We start from the raw sequence: 22,159 nt of genomic DNA, 5'->3' as shown, positions 1-22,159 counted from the left end.
TGGCCCCGATCTTAGCTCATTTTCCACTCCCACATTACTCAGGCTATATTCCTGGCAAAGCTCCTTTGACTCTCAAGAAATATTTTCTTCCAGGGGCGCCTGGGTGGCACAGCGGTTGGGCGCCTGCCTTCGGCTCAGGGCGTGATCCCGGCGTTGTGGGATCGAGCCCCACATCAGGCTCCTCCGCTGGGAGCCTGCTTCTTCCTCTCCCACTCCCCCTGCTTGTGTTCCCTCTCTCGCTGGCTGTCTCTATTTCTGTCAAATAAATAAAAATAAAAAATCTTTAAAAAAAAAAGAAATATTTTCTTCCCTATTCATTGTTTTCCAATGCCTTACTATACTCCTTTGTACTTTTAACATGTTACATATAAGACCTATATTATTCCATCTCCGATAGCAGACACAATACTACTTGTTTGTATCCATTATCAATCATCTCTAATGGCTTGTTCTAATCCTTATTATATAAACAGTCATCTATTATATAACCAATGAGTAGATAAAACACAAACCAAAAGAACAAGTCATCACATCTGTCAGGCAAAACTGAAATTCATCTGACACATATAAACATTCCCACGATAAAAACAAACAAACAAAAAAAAACAATTACAACTTAAAAGTCTTCCACAACATCCTAGGTACCAAAAAACTGTTCCAGGAAAAATGACACTCTAATATTAAATATTAGTAATCTATAATCTACTTTGTCAACACTACATGGATAATTTCTAATAATGGTATAATTAAAACAAGGCATGGGAAAATTTCAAAGTTCATCACTTCCTCCTTGAAAAATTACTACATCATTTTAATCAATAGTCCAAATCTTCAATTGGTAGCTACTAAATTCCTTCTTTTCTCTGAAATGATAAAAGAGAATTCACATAAAAATTTAAAATTACGAACATGTATTCTCAAGCCAAAAAGTCATTAAAGAAAGAAATCTAAAACTGCTTATCGACTTGACCTTTTTATACACAAGGTAAGGTTATTTTTCCTGTAAAGGTGCAAATGATTATAAGGCAATTAAAATCAAAAGCAAGTGTATCCTAAACCATTGACAAAACCTCATTTTTTAAATGTCAGCTTATTTCAGTTTAGAAACATGAGTCAATATAAAACTACCGTTTATAATCACTGCCAATGAGAAATCACTACTCTGAGAGAGCCAGAAAAATCATGAAATGTGTTAGCACTAAAAAGAGTCTTATAATTTACTGAGTCTAAACTATCATTTTATGGACTTCACATCCCTTTTAATTCTGAAAAACAGATTTCAGATCAAATTAGTTCTAACATATAAATACGCATGAAGAGCATCCGTTACATTCCTGAAGTAGAAACACATACAGACATACAACCTTCAGACCTTTATTTTCTTAATATCCGGAGCAATATTCAGTTAAGATCCTAAAACTTCCATCACAGATGACCCTCCAGCACTAAACTGGATCAAAAACAAAAGTGAGAAAGGCTCTAGAAGCCCAAAGCCCTAGCTTCACAGTTTCTCAATAGAGTCCTTCCTACCTGGCCATCACCCCCAAGTCTGCCCCTCTCCTAAATAGGTAGAACAGGCAGAAGAATAAGTAAGTTCAAGGCTCCCTCTACCTATTCACAAAGAATACCAGGAAAAGTTCCCTTGAAGTCCTAACCCACAGGTAATAACCAATCTCAGTCTCTTTTCTCCTGCTTTTTCTCCCCTTCCTTCCCATGATCATTCACTCTTGTTTTACCCCATTTGAATGTCTTTAACCGAGGGGGTTTTTTTCTCCTTTTTCACTTTTTCTGAATGGAGCATCTATCTGGTAAGACAGGATATAAGAGAGAAATGATTTAAAAAGAAGTAAAATGGAAGATGGGAGACAGAAAAGACAGATACAGTGGGTTACATTTTTTAATTACCGAATACGACACGGCCTGCTAATCCCTTTCTACAGAATACATAATATCACAATATAAAGCTGAGAATATCAAGGAACATGGTTAAGAACCTAAGAGATTTCTAGGACTAAAGACAAGAATTAAACAAAAACAACTTCTTACTCTACAGTATCTTATTTTAAAACAGTCTAAGTTTGCTCAAGTTCAAGAAAAAAAATTAATTTCTTACATAAGTGCTGAAAGCTTCTGATGAGGCATTGGTAAATCGAAGAGACAGGAAAAAAAGCTTTCTCCTTGTTTTTCATGACAAAGGAACCTCCTTTCCCTGCCCCATCACAGCCTACATAAATTCCAGACATGTTAGAGGACACAAGGACACATTATGGGGCCTGAAAGGCAGTACTTATCACGACTCTAAGCACTCATTTGCGAGTAGGAACAAAACAGAAATAAAAAACTGGACCAGTTCATTGTATTTGCCAATGTGTAGATAAAGCTCAACAGTAGTCTCCCATCACACTGAAAGCTGTATTAGACAAAACAATCATATAATGTAAGACTATAAGGACAAGTACTTGTATAGTATGGAGGGAAGGATGATCCCTACCTCACATCATACACAAAAAAAAAGAAAAAAGATCTAAATAGGAAAAGCCAAACTTTAAATAGTTTAGAAAAGAACGAAGAATAATAAATGAGGCAGAGGAAATGTGTCTTAAACAAGGCATAAAAAAGCACAATCCACAAAGAAAGACTGATACATTTAACTACATTAAAATTTTAAATGCGTGTACAACAAATGACATTATGAACAAAGTTTTTTAAAAATGAAGTCAAAATGCATCTGGAGAGAGGAACTGGATGAAAGAACAGGATTGGGAGAAAAACTTTTCACTGTATGTTCTTTTGTACTTTCTGGATTTTTTATTCATATGAACATATTACCCATTCAAAATAAATACATAAATAGATTTAAAACCTTAAAATAGAAAGCCATAAACTGGAAAAAATTGTCATGCATATAAAAGGATTAGCATTCAGAATTTATCAGTCTAAAATTTTACGTCTAAAAATTATAAGAAAAATACACTCAAAGAAAATTAGACAAAAGATATGATCAAATAATTCATAAAGGAGGGGCCCTAAGTAACTAATAAACATGAAAAGAATCTTAACTTTAAAAGTTACAAGGGTAGGGGCACCTGGGTGGCTCAGTAGATTAAGACTCTGACTTGATTTCAGCTCAGGTCATGATCTCAGGGTTGTGAGACTGAGCCCTGTGATGGGCTCCATGCTGGGCATGGAAGCCTGCTTACCATTCTCTCTCTCCTTCTCCCTTTGCACCCCCCCCACCTGCCCTACTCATGCAAGCACACACCCTCTCTCTCTCTCTCTCTCTCTCTGTAAAAAAAAAAAAAAGTTACAAGGGTAAGCAAATTGAAGAATGGTATCTTTCCCCATCCATCATTTTGGCAAAAACTATCAGATTCAGGCAATATCCTTTAATTCCTAGTTTGCTAAGGGTTATTTATCTATTATCATGAGTCAGTGCTTAATTTTATCTATTTGTTGTGCATTTATTGATATGATTTTTCTCCTTTATTTTGTTAATGTGGTGAATGACACTGATTAATGTTAAACCAACCTTGCATTTCTAGAATGTTGTTATATTATCCTTTTTATATATTGCTGAATTTGGTTTGCTAATAGTCTGGGTTTCTCCACATACATTCATAAGTGAGAGTGTCATGGAACTGTTTTCTGAAAGTAGAGAGTTCCTATGAAATCTTTCATAAGCCAAAATGGCATAGAGTGAAGAAGCAATTACCGTTAACTTACATGGAAAATTTTTTTAGCATCCCCAGACCCCAAAAATAGCCCTTCTTAGCCCTTTTTGATCCCTTAGGACCTATTTTGCTGGTGGATGCACAAAATAAATCAAGACAAAGCACAGATGCCCACAGACACAGTTCAAAGTTACAGCAGCTTGCTGCTGAGAGCCACTCTCATTGATCAGGGTCTCAGCGGCCTCTATAATGGCTCGCTGGAAAACAAACGCTAAATGCTATTGTCACTTTTCGTCTTGTTTTGTAAAAGTGGAAATCTTTCAATTTCTTTGGGTTAGTGAAAACAGGCACTAATGTAGGTCCTGCCTAAAAGCAAAGAGGCCTAACACAAACGTTCAAAAAGCAGGGGATACCTGTACAGTCGTGCGACGCCCCCCTCCACAGTTTCACTTTCTGTGGTCCACAAGCAGATAATCCCCCTCTTGACCTATCAGAAGGTCAACAATAGTCTAACAACTATCAAGGGTGCCTACACCACTCACCTCACTTTATCTGATTACATAAGCATTTTATCAGTTCACATAACCACAAGAAGAGTGAGTATAGCACAAAAGGTATTTTGAAAGACCACATTCACCCAGCTTTCATTATATTATTATTGTTCTATTTTAACATTATTTATTGCTCCCTTTTATCTGGTTATTAGATAAGAGACTTCTATTATACCTAGTTATTAGATAAGAGATCTCTTATTAACCTCTTAATGTGCCTAATTTATAAATGAAACTTTATCATAGCTGTGCATGTATAGGAAAAAAGTATATATGGGGTTCAGTACTATCCACAGGTTCAGCCATCCACAGCGGAGTCTTGGAACATACCCCCACGGACAGAGGGGGACTACCGTATTGTATTCATTAGGTTTTACATCAAGGTTGTGCTGGCCTTATAAAATTAGTTGGGAAGTAGGTCTTATTTTTCTACTTTCTGAAAAAGTTTAGGTGAGATTGGTGTTATTTCCTCTTTAAATGCTTGCTCAAATTGGCTGAAGAAGCCATCTAAACCTAGAGTTTTCTTTGTGAGGTTTTTAACTATATATTCAATTGATGGTACAGACTATTCAAATTTTCTATTTCTTCTTATATTAATTTTGGTAAGTTGGACATTTCTAGGAATTTGTCTATTTCATATAAATTTTCATATTTTATTGGCATAAATTTGTTTTTAAGATTCTCTTAGGAACTTTTTTTTTAAAGATTTTATGTATTCATGAGAGAGGAGGGCTCGAGTGAGAGAGATCACAAGCAGGTGGAGGGGCAGAGGCAGAGGGAGAAGCATGCTCCCGCTGAGCAAGGAACCCGACACAGGGCTCAATTCCAGGACCCTGGAATCATGACCTGAGCCGAAGACAGACACTTAACCGACTGAGCCACCCAGGCGCCCCTCACTATGTAACTTTGTAGTTCTTAAGAGGAACAATTAAAAAGTTCCTAAGACGGGTGCCTGGGTAGCTCAGTCCGTTAAGCTTCTGCCTTTGGCTCAGGTCATGATCCCAATCTGTCTTCAGCTTAGTGTCCTAGGATGGAGCCTCAAAGTCCGGTTCCCAGCTCGGGGAGCCTGCTTCTCCCTCTCCCTCTGCCTGCTGCTCCCCTGCTGGTGCTTGCACGAGGTCTCTCTATCAAATAAATAAATAAATAATCTTTAAAAAAAAAAAGTCACATAGTGATGTCTTCCTCTTTGTTCCTGATGTTGATAATTTATGTTTTCTCTTTTTTAATTTATGAATCTTACTAGAGGTTTATCAATTTTATTAGCTTTGTCAAGGTTCCAGCTTTTGATTTTGCTGTATCCCTCTATTACATGTTTGCTGTTTATTTCATTAATTTCTGCTCTTATCTTTATTACTTCCTTTCTTTACTGGATTCAGGGTAAAGGTGGTGCTGCAAATCAGTGGGGAATGGATGACCTTTTCACTAAGTGGTGCTGGAACACTTGGATATCTATAGAGGGGAAAAGTGAAAATTGATATCTATCTCACACTATACACAAAGATCATCAATTCCAGGTAAATGGCACATCTAAAGGTGAACAGCAGAATGATGAACCTACTAGAAGGTAACATACAAAAATATACTCTTGAATGGAGGATGGGGAGATTTTTTAAATAACTTTAAAATAACACATTAAGGGACGCCTGGGTGGCTCAGTTGGTTAAGCGTCTGCCTTCCGCTCAGGTCATGATCCCAGAGTCCTGGGATTGAGTCCCACATCAGGCTCCTTGCTCAGCAGGGAACCTGCTTCTCCCTCTGCCTACCACTCGTCCTCTCTCTGACAAATAAATAAATAAAATCTTTCAAATAACATTAAAAATATTAACCACAAAAAAAGATTAATACATTTGAGTTCATTAAAATAAGAACTTGTGGGGCGCCTGGGTGGCACAGCGGTTAAGCGTCTGCCTTCGGCTCAGGGCGTGATCCCGGCGTTCTGGGATCGAGCCCCACATCAGGCTCCTCCGCTATGAGCCTGCTTCTTCCTCTCCCACTCCTCCTGCTTGTGTTCCCTCTCTCGCTGGCTGTCTCTATCTCTGTCGAATAAATAAATAAAATCTTAAAAAAAAAATTAATTAATTAAAATAAATAAATAAATAAAATAAGAACTTGTGCTTATCAAAAGACATCATTAAGAAAGCCAGTAGGAAAATATATCTGTAATATATAGCAAAAAAGGGCTCGCCTGAATATACTAAGAATTCCTACTAATCGATAAGAAAAAACAAATGACCCAATAGAAAAACAGACATGAAATTTCAATAAAATCTCAAAAAAAAAGAGTAGCCAAGGGGCAGCTGGGTGGCTCACCAGGTTCAGCATCCAACTCTTGGTTTCAGCTCAAGTCATGATCTCAGGGTCAGCAGGGGGTGTGATTGAGATTCTCTCTCCCTCTGCCCCTCCCCACCACTCATGCTTGCAGACACTCATGTGCACTCCTTCTCTCTCATTCTCTAATAAATAAATAAATAAATGGAATCTTTAAAAAAAAAGAATTTTCACTGAAACATTAATTTCTAAAGAGCCAAAATATCCAGCAGAATTATTTTTTAAATTGTGGTGTATATAATGGTATATTTTACAGCAACGAAAATGGACAAACTCCAGTCATATGCACCATCATGGATGAATCACATATAATGATGAGCAAAAGAAGTCTCACACACACACCCACCCACACACTACTGACTGAGGATGCAATGACATTTACATCAAATTTTAAGAATAGACAAAAGCATATTGTTTAGCAATACTTGCTTAAGTGGTAAAATTATAAAGAGAAGCAAAGATATAGTTACCATAAATTCAGGATAATGGCTACCTTTGGGGGATAGTGACTAAGAGGAGGCAACAGGGCATGAGGGGAATTTCCAAGGTGATAGCAATTTTCTTGTGATAAGTCATTGAGCTGTGGAAAAAGGGAGATTCATTTGAAGTAAATATGGCAAATGTTAAGGTTTGTTGATGCCGGGCAATAGGAAAATATTGATTATATTATTCTACATACTGTATCTAGAATCACATCTTTCGAGACAAATTAAAAAAAAAAAAAGTAGCTTTGACCTAAATCTTGCTACTACTTGATATAAATATCATAGAAAATCAGAGTTAATAGTAAAGGTTAATTTCCTCATCACAAAAGTTTTTGCATAGATGACCAGAACCAGGAGAATTAGTAGTTAGGTATGCAGGCACACAGAAATAGCAAGGACCCTAGTATTTAAATTATTTTTTTTTAAGATTTTACTTATTTATTTGGCAGAGAGAGACAGCGAGTGAGGGAACACAAGCAAGTGGAGGGAGAGGGAGAAGCAGGCTTCTCAATCCCAGGACCCTGGGATCACGACCTGAGCCGAAGGCAGACCCTTAACGGCTGAGCCACCCAGGCGCCCCGCGACCCTAGTATTTAAATGCATGTATTAGGCAACCATCCCAAAGAAGGATAAGAGGCAAAGCTTATCAAAAAGGATAATTTGGGGGCACCTGACTGGCTCAGTCAGTAGAACATGCGACTCTTGATCTCAGGATTATGAGTTCAAGCCCCACGTTGGGTGTAGAGCTTACACTGGGGAAGAAAAGAAAGAAAAACGATAGGAGAGGAGAGGAGAGGAGAGGAGAGGAGAGGAGAGGAGAGGAGAGGAGAGGAGAGGAGGGGAGGGGAGGGGAGGGGAGGGGAGGGGAGGGGAGGGGAGGGGAGGGGAGGGGAGGGGAGGGGAGGGGAAGGGAGGGGAGAGGAGGGGAGGGAAAAAAGAAAAAAGGGTAAATTGTATTACCTACTTATCATCTGCTATGATTACTCTTACCACTAGATGGAACTCTACATGTAAGGCGATCTGCTTAGTGACAGGACTAGAAACAGAATCCACAGCTGAAAAATCAATTACAAAATAATGAAATGCAAGTGCTTTTCAAGCATGTTAAACTCATGAATCTGCAAAATTCAAGGCAGTGGGAAAAAATAAAAAATTTATCCTGCAGATGTATCTTTTGGCTGACTGCTACCAAAACTGCATACCCACAAAACGAAATGTTTCCTCCCTAGTGAATTGCTTAACTTGATTTGTTCTCCAAGAACCACAACCTTGGCAACATCTATCAAAATACGAGCTATATTTAAAGTTGTCTAAATCTCACTTACCACCCTAAGAGAAGTATGCACTCTCCTACTACTTTTTCAACCCTCTGGCTTTGAAACATGACTTTCATTGTGTCGCCTTCTGGGAGAGTTGCTAGATAAGAATACATATAAATATTAAACAAGAAGTTATTATTCTTCCCTTTTTCTATATATCAAATTTAAACTGGTATCATGAAAGCTGTATATATAGAAAAAGGATATAACAGGCCCCGTGTGCCCAAGCTGGCAGGATTTTTAAATAACAGTAACAGTTCAAAGTTGGTAACTAGTACCACAAGACTTCAGGAAATTATATTCAATTTCTTAGACAAAAATTTTGAAACATTCACATCCTAAGGGCTGCCCTTAGAGTTTTTGTCCAAGATTTTGTAATTAGGACCTGTTATCTCTAATTTAGACTCCGAAAGTCTGCAAAACCCTATCTGACCCCTATATTTGATCTCAAACTAATTTCAAAATACTAGAGCAACTTAATCTGAATTAAACTAGTTAGAAGTTATAGAATTCCTGATTGCTTATCTTCTTAATCTTAACATTTTTTGGAAACCTGACCTAAGATTTTGACCTATGGCATGACAACGCAATATCATGCCATTTCTCAGTCAAGAAAGCAAATTATACTTCCTCCGAGTATCGATAACACAAATTTACTGACATGTATTTACTTGTCAATTCTTATTCTTCTGGGTGTCACAAGAATTGGTATTTTTTTTTAAGGTTTTATTTATTTGCCAGAGAGAGAGACAGAGCCCAAGCAGAGGGAGCAGCCGGCAGAGGGAGAAGCAGGTTCCCCACGTAGCAGGGAGCCTGATACAGGACTCAATCCCAGGACCCCTGGATCACGACCTGAGCCAAAGACAGACACTTAACCAACTGAGCCACCCAGGTGTCCCAAGAATTGGTATTAATTCTGTTGCCATCACCTCTCTTAATTTTTCTCCCTCAGGCAGGTGTACAATAAGAAAGTTTATTTGTATTCGAAAAATAACATCAAAATTCCCTATTTATTTGGAGAAAGTTCTATAAAATGCTTTGTTGACAATTCGGTGTCTCTCTTACCATTATCTAAAAGTTGTTTATCATTCAGAAAAGTATAATCCAAACTTCAGGAGACTCTTTTCCGACGGACTTTAGATGACATGAGCCTCAGGCAACTAATACACAGAGTACTTCTATGTATGGTCAGATTAGGTTCCAAAAGACTACTTCTAAATCCATTTGTTCCAAAGTCCAGAGTGAGCCTATCCAAGAGAGACAGACAGCAAGTGCTTCTGCTCTGGCATGTGACAGTCATATCTCACACAAGTTCTTAAAACAGAGCTTCTATTACCTTATCAATATTCTACAAACCTAATCATAAGTCTCTTCATCAACTAGCATAAGAAGGTGAAATCCTAGTTACTCATGGGTCATTTAAAATCAAACTAACCACGATCTACTGAGTGTTCTGTAATTTTAAGAAATTCTAAGATATAGGGACAAGATACTAAGCTAAGTTTCACCTCTGGATGCTTAAAATTCACTAAGCTTTTATTCTTTTTTCCCCCACTACCTCTATTTTCAAAAATACAAGTAGCCAATTGCAGATACAATTAGCACATGAGCACCTAGGAGGCCCAATGAGATGACTTTGAAAATTAGGATGCAAACAAGTTTTGTTTCATTGCATTTGCATACACACACACACACACACACACACACACACACGTTAGCCTTTGAAGCATCACTATTTTAAAGAGATCTTAGGGCAACTGCTAAAAATCCTTTGAAATTGGAAGCGATTACAAGACTTTTTCACTGTAGTGAGTCTTAAGCAACCTCCACTTTGGGGAAACACAATATGCTTTGCCATTCAGTCTGAACGATACCAACTGTTGAGATGATGTAATGCTGAAAAGATGGCATTCTAATATATGAGATTTTATGGTGCATCAAGTATATAATACTTCTGAATATTTTTGAAGTATTTCAGAAAATACTTTTTAAAATTTATATATTCTACCATCTTTTCAACACTTCTTTCTCAACACCTAAAAAGAACGTATTGTGTTGGTTAAAATCTTTACGCTTTAATAAAATTTAGGCTTTATCCTCTGTACAATCTTAATATACATATCCTGTATTTAAATTGCCAATAAAAACTGTTAACACAATGATGTAAGTATACATTTCACATCGGTGGACTTTGAGAGAGCTTGGTCACAAGGATAGCTGCCACAAAATGACCTTACCCAAAGAAAAAAAAACAAAGTAGGCCTTGGTACTTTAGTGAAGAAACTATTATTGCAACCAATGGAGGGATTGTAGGGATTTCAAAATGCAAAAAAATTTAAAATGGTAAGTAGACTTAAGTATACAAAAAAGAGCCATACTTCAAAGCACAGCCTATAGTGCATGTTAGTGACCTCCAATTAAAATATAAAGGAAAGTATTTGATGATAACGTCAAGTATAACATTACTAAATTGTATCACTGTATACTTTCCTGGTTTCTGATCTTCCCCTAATTCTTAAGTTTCCTGTTATTTAGTGATTTATTCTTCAGTTTCATTGCTATTACTTACTCAGTTTAACTTTGTAATTGTGTTCAGCATTAAAACCAGTGAAGAACTTTTTAATTATATTATCCCAGTATCTTTAGGTTAGTTTTTAAATTAACGAGTTTCTCCCCTCTCCAAAGGTATGATTAAGACACATTTAGCAAATGTAGCTCTCATTATTGTGGCATGCAATTATAAATTTAATATTAAGAACTATGTGATTTCTATATTTCATTCATGAATTTTTTCTTTTTATTGATACAGATAGAACCCAGCTAAGATGCCTTTATCTCTAATCAGATGACATATTATCTTAAAGCTGTCAAATAATGTTTTACTTCCTTATTATGACACATCTCAGAAATTTGAACAAAGATCAACCAAACTATTTTAATTTTCTATGGGAAAAAATAAGAACAACAAAAAGAGAAAATTGGAATCATATAATCAGGAACATTTCTGAAGTGGATATAGCTCTACGTGATACCTTGGACATTTTCTGTTAAATTGGGAGATATTGATTTGTTATAGATTGGCTCAGATTATTATTGAGGGTTTTTTAAAAGATTTATTTATTTGAGAGGGAGAGAGAGAGCAAGAGAGAGAGCAAGCATGAGCAGAAGGAGGGGCAGAGGGAATTTCAAGCAGACTCCCTGCCTACTGGGGAGCCCAACGTGGGGCTCAATCTCACAACCCCAAGATCATGACCTGAGCCAAAATCAAGAGTTGGACCCTCAACTTACTGAACCACCCCAATACCCCTATTACAGTGTTTCTGTAATCTTACTGAGTCCCAAGAAATTAGTTTTATGCTATGTAATACACTCTGGTCAGTAAGCAAGAGAAATAAAGTCCAAAGTTGATTAAATTTATTTGAAACTGATCTAAATGCCTTTAAAGGAAACATCTCATTTCCATACTTGTGTATATAAGCAATATTTTAGTTACATATTAATTTTTCAAAAACCAAAGGGTTAATACTTCAGCACAACTAAATCAGCAGGCAGGTGACTGAATTTTTCTGTGGTTCTATATCATTCTTGAAGTAACAAAAAACTGGTGTCTAGCTTTCAGGTAATAATTCAGCTTGACAAATCACCTGTATTTAATCTGGCAACTGATACTGTTATTTATTACGTTTTCATCTGATTATCTTAAAAGCTATGGCTTTATATAGTGTTATAGTTATGAATTTGACACTAACACACTTCCCATTATAAAATATACTATTAACCCACTTCATACTTGAATAATTATTTATAAGATAGATCACAAAACTTGTGAGCTTCTGACAAAATTTCCCCCCCCCACTGTATCACTATAGTTTCATACTTAATTATAGAAAAGATAATAGTTTCCCTACAAGATTTTAAGTAGTAGCTAAAGACCACAGCACAAAAGATAATACAAGATCATTAATTGCCAAATCCATGGTACAGACAATAAAAGATGTACAAATTTAGAAGGAAAAGAGAAACTTTCACCCTTAGACAAAAGTTGAGATTTGAGGTAGGTCTTAAAGATGAACAGGGCTCGGATAGTGGAAAAAATAAATAAGTAGTACTTAAATAAAGGGGCTTTTTGTTTGATTTTTTTTTTTTTTTTTGCTTGGTTGGTTTTTTAAGAAACATAAAATATGCTCTCTACATATTAGTGGCAAGCCCTTTTCAAAACATAAGCTTAAATAAAGGGGGGGTGTGGGGCGCCTGGGTGGCACAGCAGTTAAGTGTCTGCCTTCGGCTCAGGGCGTGATCCCAGCGTTATGGGATCGAGCCCCACATCAGGCTCCTCCGCTATGAGCCTGCTTCTTCCTCTCCCACTCCCCCTGCTTGTGTTCCCTCTCTCACTGGCTGTCTCTATCCTGTCGAATAAATAAATAAAATCTTTAAAAAATAAAAATAAATAAATAAATAAAGGGGGGGTGTACAGAGGGATTACTAAAATAATGCAGTGGACATCTGTTATTTTTGCATGCCCAACATCTATCTTCCCCTTTCTCTGGTAACAGCACCCCAATTTTCCTTTGGGCAATAACTTCTCCCCATCTTTCAGTATATGTGGTTTAGTGGATTGACCCTACTCCCTGGGCAGCAAGTGTGATATGAGATACAAGACCCATGCTTAACTAATCGAAACATTCTATCCTCATTGATTGAGGCAAAGGCCCACAAAGTCAAACCAGGGGAAAAAAGACAGCTCCAAGACTCTTGCTGGATGCTAAGATTGCTAACCCTGTGGAATGCCAGACTGAAGCAGCTGGTGGTCCATTACTGCCATCTTTGGTGAAGAACTTGCTTTTTCAAAAAGGAAATACAGAGGAAATCAGATCTAAGAAAGTAAGAGACAGATGCCTAGTGACATTGAAATTGAGAATTTCAGTACAGATTAAGCCATGCTTGATCTACCCCCCAGACTTCACAGTTTCTTGAGCCAATCAATAGCATCTCTTTGCTTCAGTTAAAGTTGCTGTCACATATAACTGAAAGAATCCTAACAAAAATGTTAAAAATGTCAGCTGCGAGTATAAATCCCAGCCCCTCTGGTCATTCTGGTTATTCTGCCTCCCTACCTCCTCCTTGGGAAACCTCTGTTCTCCGAGATCACTTCTCGCTGGCTTCATTACCACCACTGCCTCCAAAGCCTGCCCCTGTGGCTGTGGCTGGCAGCCTCTACTAGAAAGTCACCCACTCTTCTCCATATTTTCCTTTTTTAATTTTTCTCTTATCTCTTGTGCTTCTCCCTTCTGTACCATCTTTCCAATGCTCAGTTTTTCAGAAGCCAGTCTTGGTTTTCCTTACAGATGTGAACTTCTGTTCAGCCAAATGCACCAAACACAGCACACAGCATGCAGCCTTTGGTTCTTCAGCTCAACTCATTTCAGCAATTTTCATTGTTCTACATTATTCAAAAGTTCTTTTAAAAAAATAGCAAAACCCTCCGTGTGCCTGGGTGGCTCAGTCCATTAAGCATCCGCCTTCAGCTCAGGTTGTGCTCTCACGGTCCCAGGATCAAGCAGATGGAGCACCAAGTTGGGCTCCCTGCTCAGCGGGGAGTCTGCTTCTCCCTCTCCTTCTGCCCCCCCTCCACCCAGTGCAGTGAGCGCGCTTGAGCGCGCTCTCTCTCTCAAATAAATGAATAAAATCTTAAAAAAAAAAAAAAATGAGGCAAACTGATATACCTACCTTGTATATTCTTCGTGCAAATTACCAAATTTGCATTTATCAATTGGCTTCTTGTGAGCCTTAAAGGAGTTAGTATCCTCAAACCCATCTAATGGATAAAATAGTGTCTGGACTTGCAATAACAACAAAAACAGACTGCCACTCTCTGATGACCACACAACCAACCAGCAACCCCCACCTTTAACATCTGTTAATTTCACAAACTCTACCAAAGATTAGAAGCAAAGAAAAGTAAGCCCCTTACTGGTTTATGTGGATCAATTTTAAAGACTTTACTTATTTTTCTGAGAGAGAGCACGGGCAGGGGTGGGGGGCAGAGAGAGAAGCAGACTCCCCCTGAGGGAGCTGGACCTGGGGCTTGATCCCAGGACCCCAGGATCATGACCCAAGTTGAAGGCAGACGCTCAACTGAGCCACCCAGGCCCCCGAATTTTAAAATTCTATTTCTTCTTCCCCTCTCCTTCCACCAAGACTGGCACTGTCTACAAGTATAATGACCAAACTCTCTAAGCCAGGTAATTGATAAAAATATAAAATTATTCAGATTCAAGAAAAGACCACTGAAGAATCTCTTCATCATTACCCTTCAGATAGGATTTGACAGCACAAATACAAAACTGGATTCAGATATATTAAATCATGTTTTCCCACTTGTGCATGTGAGAACAGGCAAGTCTTCCTAAGATCAGTAAAGGTTCCATCTATTACCTTTCTTTTAGGGCCACACTGCTATCTTATTAAAAAAAAAAACAATATAACAAAAAAGTCTTCAGGAAATTATGTGTTTAGTAACTAATATTCCATATCTAATTAGCAGAATACAGGACCCATTCCCCATCTACGGGCACCTTCCTAATCCTCCAAAACCATTTCCAAAATGGGATGCAAGCATCCAGTAGTCTGCTCCTATTCCTGCTGTTCCTAAGTTCTAGGAGCAGGCTTTGGCCCCACAACTTGGACACTGCTGGCATAGTAATGACAACTTATGACAAATGTTATCACTACCACAGCTTGCTTTGCTTCCCTCCAACCCTGTATATTCCCATTTGCTTTTCCTGGTTCACAGCAGGTTTCTTTTTTCCTTTGAATATTGAGGTTAAAAAGCCTGTGACTCTTTGTCATCAATTTCCCCTCTTCATCTAATAATAGTTACCACTTTTTTTATATACCTTTTCAATTCAAAAAGTACCGAGCTGTATTTCCCTACTGCCAATTATGTGGGGAGGTGGCTATAATTCCTTTCCTGCTTTAGCTTTTTCTCTCTTTGGCCTTTCAGAGTCTTAACTATTTTTATATCGCTATTGGTAAAGTGGATAGTTTCTATTTGTGGATTCCCCTTTAGAATTGCCCACTTAAGAGTAACTTGAAGGTATAATTAAAGTTAGTTAAATTTTAAAGTGTTATTCTACCTGATAAAGACCAGAAAGAGAGGGGGAAAGGTGGCTACCATCAACAGGTCAAAACAAAATTCTTAAAAGGCAGAGCAATTTTTTTTTTTTTAAGATTTATTTATTTATTTGAGAGAGAGAGCACACAGCAGGAGGGTCAGGGGAAAGGAGAGAGAATCTCAGGCAGACGGGGAGCCAGATGCAGGGCTCGATCTCAGGACCCTGAGACATGACCTGAGCGGAAATCAAGAGTCGGGCACTTAAACAACTGCACCACCCAAGCGCCCCCAGAGCAACTTTTTCTTATTTAATTCTTTGATTAAAACAATTTAAAGCATTGCTAACTATTAGAAGCAGGCTTAAAATAATGATGAAGAAATAGAAAGCTAGTTCTTAACGCACGATCACATATTCTCCATTCAATGTGCAAATATATACTGATCTGCGCAAATCAGACAATTCTTTCCTCTTTACTGAATAAATACAAAGGGCCCCACCACCAACAGAACTTTAGAAAGATTAATATCTGCAGGGAAAAACATAATATGTATGGTATTTATCACCACAAGGAGTATTTTATGTCTTAGATAGGACTATTATTCATTCAGTATTGACCATCTACACAAAGCTAAGCGTTGGGAATATGTAATAAAAATATACATGTGTCCTGCCCTCAAAAAGCCTTACAGAAACCCAAATTCTCTTTTACAATATGAAATTAATAAAATAGTTTCAAATTCAGATAAGATTCTGTGAATACCTGTTGATCGTGTAACTAATACTGCCACTTAAAATTTAAATTGAATTGGCGACATTCTTGAAAGGAATTCAAACTACTCCTGCTACAGAATAATGTTTGCCTTCAGCGTGTTCATCACAATTCAAGATCTTAGAGCAGGATGACAGATGAGCTGATCGAATTTATCAACCCCCTCTACAGTTTCCAGGCAAAAATGATCAACCATTTATAGGCACCTCTGAGAGTGAAAAACTCTTCCCTATAAGATATTAACACATTCAAACATGTCTATCTCAGCTAGGGAAGGAATCCAGTGCCCACTCATAAATCCAGCTTCCCAAGACTTGGAATCTCCCATTTGATACAAATGGCACCAAGTGACACCAAACCAAAGGATTTACGCTTTACACTGAGACAATGTAAACAAGCTCACTTTACTAAATTCTAATATATATGTAATCAGTTAAGACATGTAAGGTCTCAGGACGCCTGGATGGCTCAGTCGGTTCAGCTTCTGCCTTCAGCTCAGGTCATGATCCCAGGATCCTGGGATGGAGTCCCGCACGGGGCTCCTTGCTCAGCAGGGAGCCTGCTTCTCCCTCTGCCTGCCGCTCCCCCTGCTTGTGTTCTCTCTCTCCCTCTCTGACAAATAAAATCTTAAAAAAAAAAAAAAAAAAAAAAAAGACATGACAGTCTCAAGACTGTGGCAAGACCACCTGGAAATTCTTTCTGGAAAAAGCCACATTTTGGTGTGCTACAGCGTTTCACCCATTCATGCCTGCGGTCTGGCTTAGGAGCTGAGATCCAGCCTCACCTCCGCTTGGTCCAGCTGCTGCTCGTGTGAGGTTGGCCCGTGGCGCTGGCTGCAGACCAACCAGTTGCCTTTGCGCTGAGACTCATTTTGGTGGTGAGGAAACTCAAGTCCAGAGCTGTTAAGCAAATTTCCTAACGTCACACAGTGCTGGAGAGAGCTCTGTTAGTACCTTCTAATCTGCTTCGAGGCAGTTTATTGTGTTAAAGTCGGAGCAAGGAAGTGTCCGTTAGAAATGGGTTTGAGTTCTTGGGCCAATCATAAAAATTATGATTTCCTAAACTGCAGATCCCTCTGATCTATTCTTTAGTTCTATAAGGAAAAAGAAAATCTATCATGTAGAAATGGTGATTATCTGCTAGGCTCAGCGCTACGCTAAAGACTGTCTAATTTAATCCTGACATTCTCCGGAGTAGACATTATTACATCCATTTAAAGGTAAAGAAATTGAAACAGAGAGAGGTTTAAAAATTGGCCTGAGTACTTTACTCTTTTTGGTGCTATTGTAAATGGAATTGTTTTCCTTATTTCCTTTTCAGATAGCTCATTTTTAGTATATAGAGAAATGCAACTGATTTTTGTATGTTGAGTATCTTGCAACTTTACTAAATTTATTAGTTCTAACAGTCTGTCTTTAGGGTTTTCTATATGTAAGATCATGTTGTCTGCAAACAGGAACAATTTTAGTCCTTCCTTTCCAATTTTGAAGCGTTTTTAATCCCTTTTCTTGCCTAACTGCTCTGGCTAGGACTATTTGCATTATTCCTTATCACAGTGGGTTTTCACCTCACAGCTGTCAGGATGGCTATTATCAAAAACAAAAACAAAAACAAAGGACAACAAGTGTTGGTAAGGCTGTAGAAAACTGGAACCTCTGTACACTGCTGATGGGAATGCAAAATGATGCAACTGCTATGGAAAATAGTATGGAGGTTCCTCAAAAATTTCAAAATAGAATTACTGTATGATCTAGCAATCCTGCTTCTGTGTATTTATCCAAAAGTACTGAAATCAGGATCTCGAAGAATTACTAGCACTCTCATGTTCACTGAGGCACAATTAATAATCACCAAGATTATTAATGTCCATGGACAGATGAATGGAATGGCAAAATGTGGTATATGCGTAGAATGGAATATTACTCAGCTTTTAAAAGAAAATTCTGCAACAGGTGACAACATGGATGAACCTCACCGACATTATGCTAAGTGAAATAAGCCAGTTACAGGAAGACAAATGATTTTTCACTTATATATATGAGGTATCCACTGATATGAGCTTATCCAAAATAGTCAAATTCATAGACTGAAAGAGTGGAATGCTGGTTGCCAGGAGCCAGGAGAGGGGGAATGGGGAGTTACTAATTAATAGGCATCAAGTTCTAGTTAAGCAAGATGAATAAGCTCTTGAGATGTGCTGTACAACATTGTACCTACAGTCAAAATACTGTCTTGCACACTTAAAAATTTGCTAAGAGGGTATGTTAAGTATTCTAAACCACAACTTAAAAAAAAATTTTTTTTAATTGGCCCAAGAACTCAAACCCATTTCTAACGGACACTTCCTTGCTCCGACTTTAACACAATAAACTGCCTCGAAGCTGATTTGAAGGTACTAACAGAGCTCTCTCCAGCACTGTGTGACGTTAGGAAATTCGCTTAACAGCTCTGGACTTGAGTTTCCTCACCACCAAAATGAGTCTCAGCGCAGGTCGGTCTGCAGCCAGCGCCACGGACCGACCTCACACGAGCATCAGCTGGACCAAGCGGAGGTGAGGCTGGATCTCAGCTCCTAAGCCAGACCGCAGGCCTGAATGGGTGAAACGCCGTAGGAGGAAAGAACAAAGCCTGGCCCCGCTGGGTCACTATGACCCAAAGGAAAAGCGTCAGTACGACCAGCCCACGGCCTCGTTTCCTAGGCAGCTGGACCAAGAACTCGGCTCACCTCGGGCGGGAATCGCGGGCTGGCACCTCCCCTTCACTCTGCGCTTCAGTCGCCATCTTAGTCAGCTAACTTCTTTCACCGCCCCCATCTCCGGCCCCGCCCCCACGCCTTTGGATTGGCTAAGGTGTTTCCCCCTCTTCCGTGCGACTGGATGACTAAACAGTTTCATGATATTATTGGTCTATTCAAATACCTAACGGTCATTGGTCGCCCCCAGCCCCGGCGGAAAAGGGTTGGCGGGGAGGAGACCCAGCCCCGAGGCCTGCTGGGAGTTGTAGTTTCGTGTTTTGATGAACTTTTCCGATTCCACCTACTTTTGAAGGTTCTGGACAGAAATCCCCAGCCTACGCTCAAATTAAGTCCGGATGAGAAATCTCAGAATTGCAGAACTGCCGAATTTGAAATCGATTTTAAGAACAACTCTAAAATGCAAGATTCATTTTCTGTCTTGACACAAAGAGAGGTACCTATAAGAGTAGGTACAACGCGGCAATCAAGAAGTACTTAACTATTGCATTTCGTCCACAGCCAGCTTTCTTCAGACAGCCGCACAGCATAGCGGTGGGTCACTTCTGCTTCTTTCCACACGCTCCCTTCCGGCTACGCAGAGAACCCACAGGCTTTGCCTCTCTGGTCTGAAACAAGGAACCAAAAGCTCCCTAACTTTGTCCCTGACTGAGCTTTAATGCTCCGTGATAGAAATAATGATAATTATGCTTGCCCTCCCTGATTCATGGGCTTCTTGCAAGGATTAACAGAGGCAACAGATGTGAGAACGCTGTAAACTTCAAGCGTTAAGGTTTTTTTCTGTACTAGTTTACCATGTCGGTTTTTCTAGGGATATTTTTCCTGCGGTTCCTTCTGACATGCTTTCGCCTGAGGCTCGCGCAGCGTTCTCCTCCTCCACTAAGCTCTATGTGTGTTTCAGTTTCTCAACAAACTCTTCCCTGCCTCAAGCCTTTGCACTTGCTTTTTCTGGCCGGCCCATTTTTCCCTTTATTATTGGTCAGATCTCAGCTTAAATGTCACTGGTTGGGATGGCTTCCCATCCATGTGGCCCCCACTGTATAAATCAGTTTGCTTACTAGGCTTTCACAGTGCACTCTGTACTAGCCCTTCATAGCTCTTATAACAAAATTATAGTTGTTTGTGTGACTATTTATTTCATGTGAGGGTTCCCAGCTAGACTTCCTACCACATATGGGCAGAGACGACATCTATTTTGCTCCCTATGGCTCTGGCACATAGTGACCTTTCAATAAATAGTTTTTGAACAAATGAATAAACAAGTCCTCAGATTATATGATCCAAAATAAAAGTTGAATCAGATGTTCTAATAGGTTATTTCAATTGATGAATTCATATTAAAAGTTTGATGAAAGTGTAAAAATAAAATTGCTTTATTTTATGTGTATTCTGTGTTTTATGGTTAACAGATTTTCTTTATTGAGCAAATACATAAAAAGAAACACAAAATTCAACGAACATGTATTGGTGAAATTATTCATTGAACCCAAGACAGCCTTGGAAAATCCAGGCTGCATATTTGGTATATATACAAAGCAAGGAATACAAGGCTCAAATTCTGCAAAGACTTTCTCCAAAGTACAAACAAGTTTTTGTCCAGCTCCCCCCCCATACCCAGCACCAACTGACTGACTGATTGGATTAAATTGATGCTTTCACACAGAAGAAATGTTCAAAACTGTAAAGTATTACTGCTACAACCAAATAGAACAACACACAATGCTATTTCTGGCTTATCTGTTTGGATGACATTTTTATACAAAGCCCTTAATGTTTGGAGAAATGCGGCCCAGTCGTTACGGGCACGGGTTCTGGAGTCAGTAAGACTTTCAAATCCTAGCTCCAGTACTTCTAACTGTGTGACCGACAACTTACTTAACTTCGGATTCCTTTTCCCCCTCTGTAAAATGAGGATAAAAATAACTCTCAGAGCAGTATTGTGAAGATTTAAATGAGATAATCTCTGAAACGCTGCTTGGCAGCAGTGTCTGGCACATACTAAAACGAGATATATATTGAAGGTAATGTGATGAATGTTAAGAACGCTAAACTCCCTTCACAGATAACACTTCTATCTCCACTGCCGTGTGATAAGGACCATACATGACACATAGTTACAGTTTAATCAGTTACCCTGGAGAGGAGAGCGTTTCTCCTCAAAACCAACTATTCCACTAAGCAAGTATTGTTGCCAAGTGCTGTCGAAGTACTCCCCAGCCAGCAAGCCTGCCCTGCTTCTGCAAGGGCGTCCTGGCTCCCCTGAAATCACCCTTACTCCATCGAGGTACGGATTGCCAGTCTGCCGATAAGCATGGCTGTCCTGCAGGTCATCATGAAAAGTTCAGAAAGTCACCTTGTTTCCAACGGTCTGGCTGAACAAAAGGTCACAGAAAAGTGGCCCCAGCCCTCAAGGAGTTACAGACTCGGGGAGATAAAATGAACACATATAAGTCACATACAACGGAAGGCAGATTAGAATTACCGAGGACAAAATAATAAAGCAGAGAAAAGACTCCTAGGAATTCAGAAGTATGGAGAAGGGAAGACGATCAGGGCTCCAAAGAATCCAGGGCATGGATTTGAGTCTGCCACAAATGTCATTGCATATCCATCTATCTACCTCCAACGAACTTCAAACACCTTTTTATATTAATTACATAAATAACACATGAAGACGTTGCCCTTGTAAAAAAAAAAAATTAAATAATACAGATAAAAGCTCCCTTGTCAACCATCCCTGTATTCTAGTCCCTCCTCTAAGAAAATACCATTTTCAGTTTAGTATGTGTCCTTCCAGATCTTTTTCTATTACAGTACATTCATTCAAAAAATATTTATTAAATGTTTACTATGTGCTAGGCACTATTCCAGGTCTGGAAATATAAGGGTGAACCAAGCAAAGTCCTTCTCTTGAGTCATTTCTTTCCTTTTCTTTTTTTCAAGTTAATCTTTTTTTAGTAATCTCTATGCCCAACATGGGGCTTGAATTCATGACCCCAAGATCAAGAGTCACATGCTCTACCAACTGAGCCAGACACACGCCCCTTGATTTTGAAATAAATTGTGATGTACATATTACCTTTGTAAGTGCATGTCGGAGATCCGTGTCAGTACACGTAGATCTGCCATTACCCTTTTGACCTGCTGTGTAGTATTCCACCTTACAGAT

General features: G+C 38.8%; 1 protein-coding gene across 1 annotated transcript in view; it reads right to left on the bottom strand.

Moving 5' to 3' along the window:
- Positions 1–19,055, bottom strand: part of ARHGAP19 (Rho GTPase activating protein 19) — a 55,791-nt gene extending 36,736 nt beyond the window's left edge. The window contains exon 1 of the mRNA XM_026493777.4: positions 18,964–19,055. Within this exon, the coding sequence (XP_026349562.1) occupies positions 18,964–19,019 (56 nt within the window). The 5' untranslated portion in view covers positions 19,020–19,055. The remainder of the gene's footprint in view (positions 1–18,963) is intronic.
- Positions 19,056–22,159: the final 3,104 nt, after the last annotated feature.

This window comes from Ursus arctos, unplaced genomic scaffold (genome assembly GCF_023065955.2).
Source record: "Ursus arctos isolate Adak ecotype North America unplaced genomic scaffold, UrsArc2.0 scaffold_7, whole genome shotgun sequence".
NCBI classification, from domain to species: Eukaryota; Metazoa; Chordata; class Mammalia; order Carnivora; family Ursidae; genus Ursus; species Ursus arctos.
Note: the sequence above shows the minus strand (reverse complement) of the source record. Positions and strands in the feature narration are given on the sequence as shown.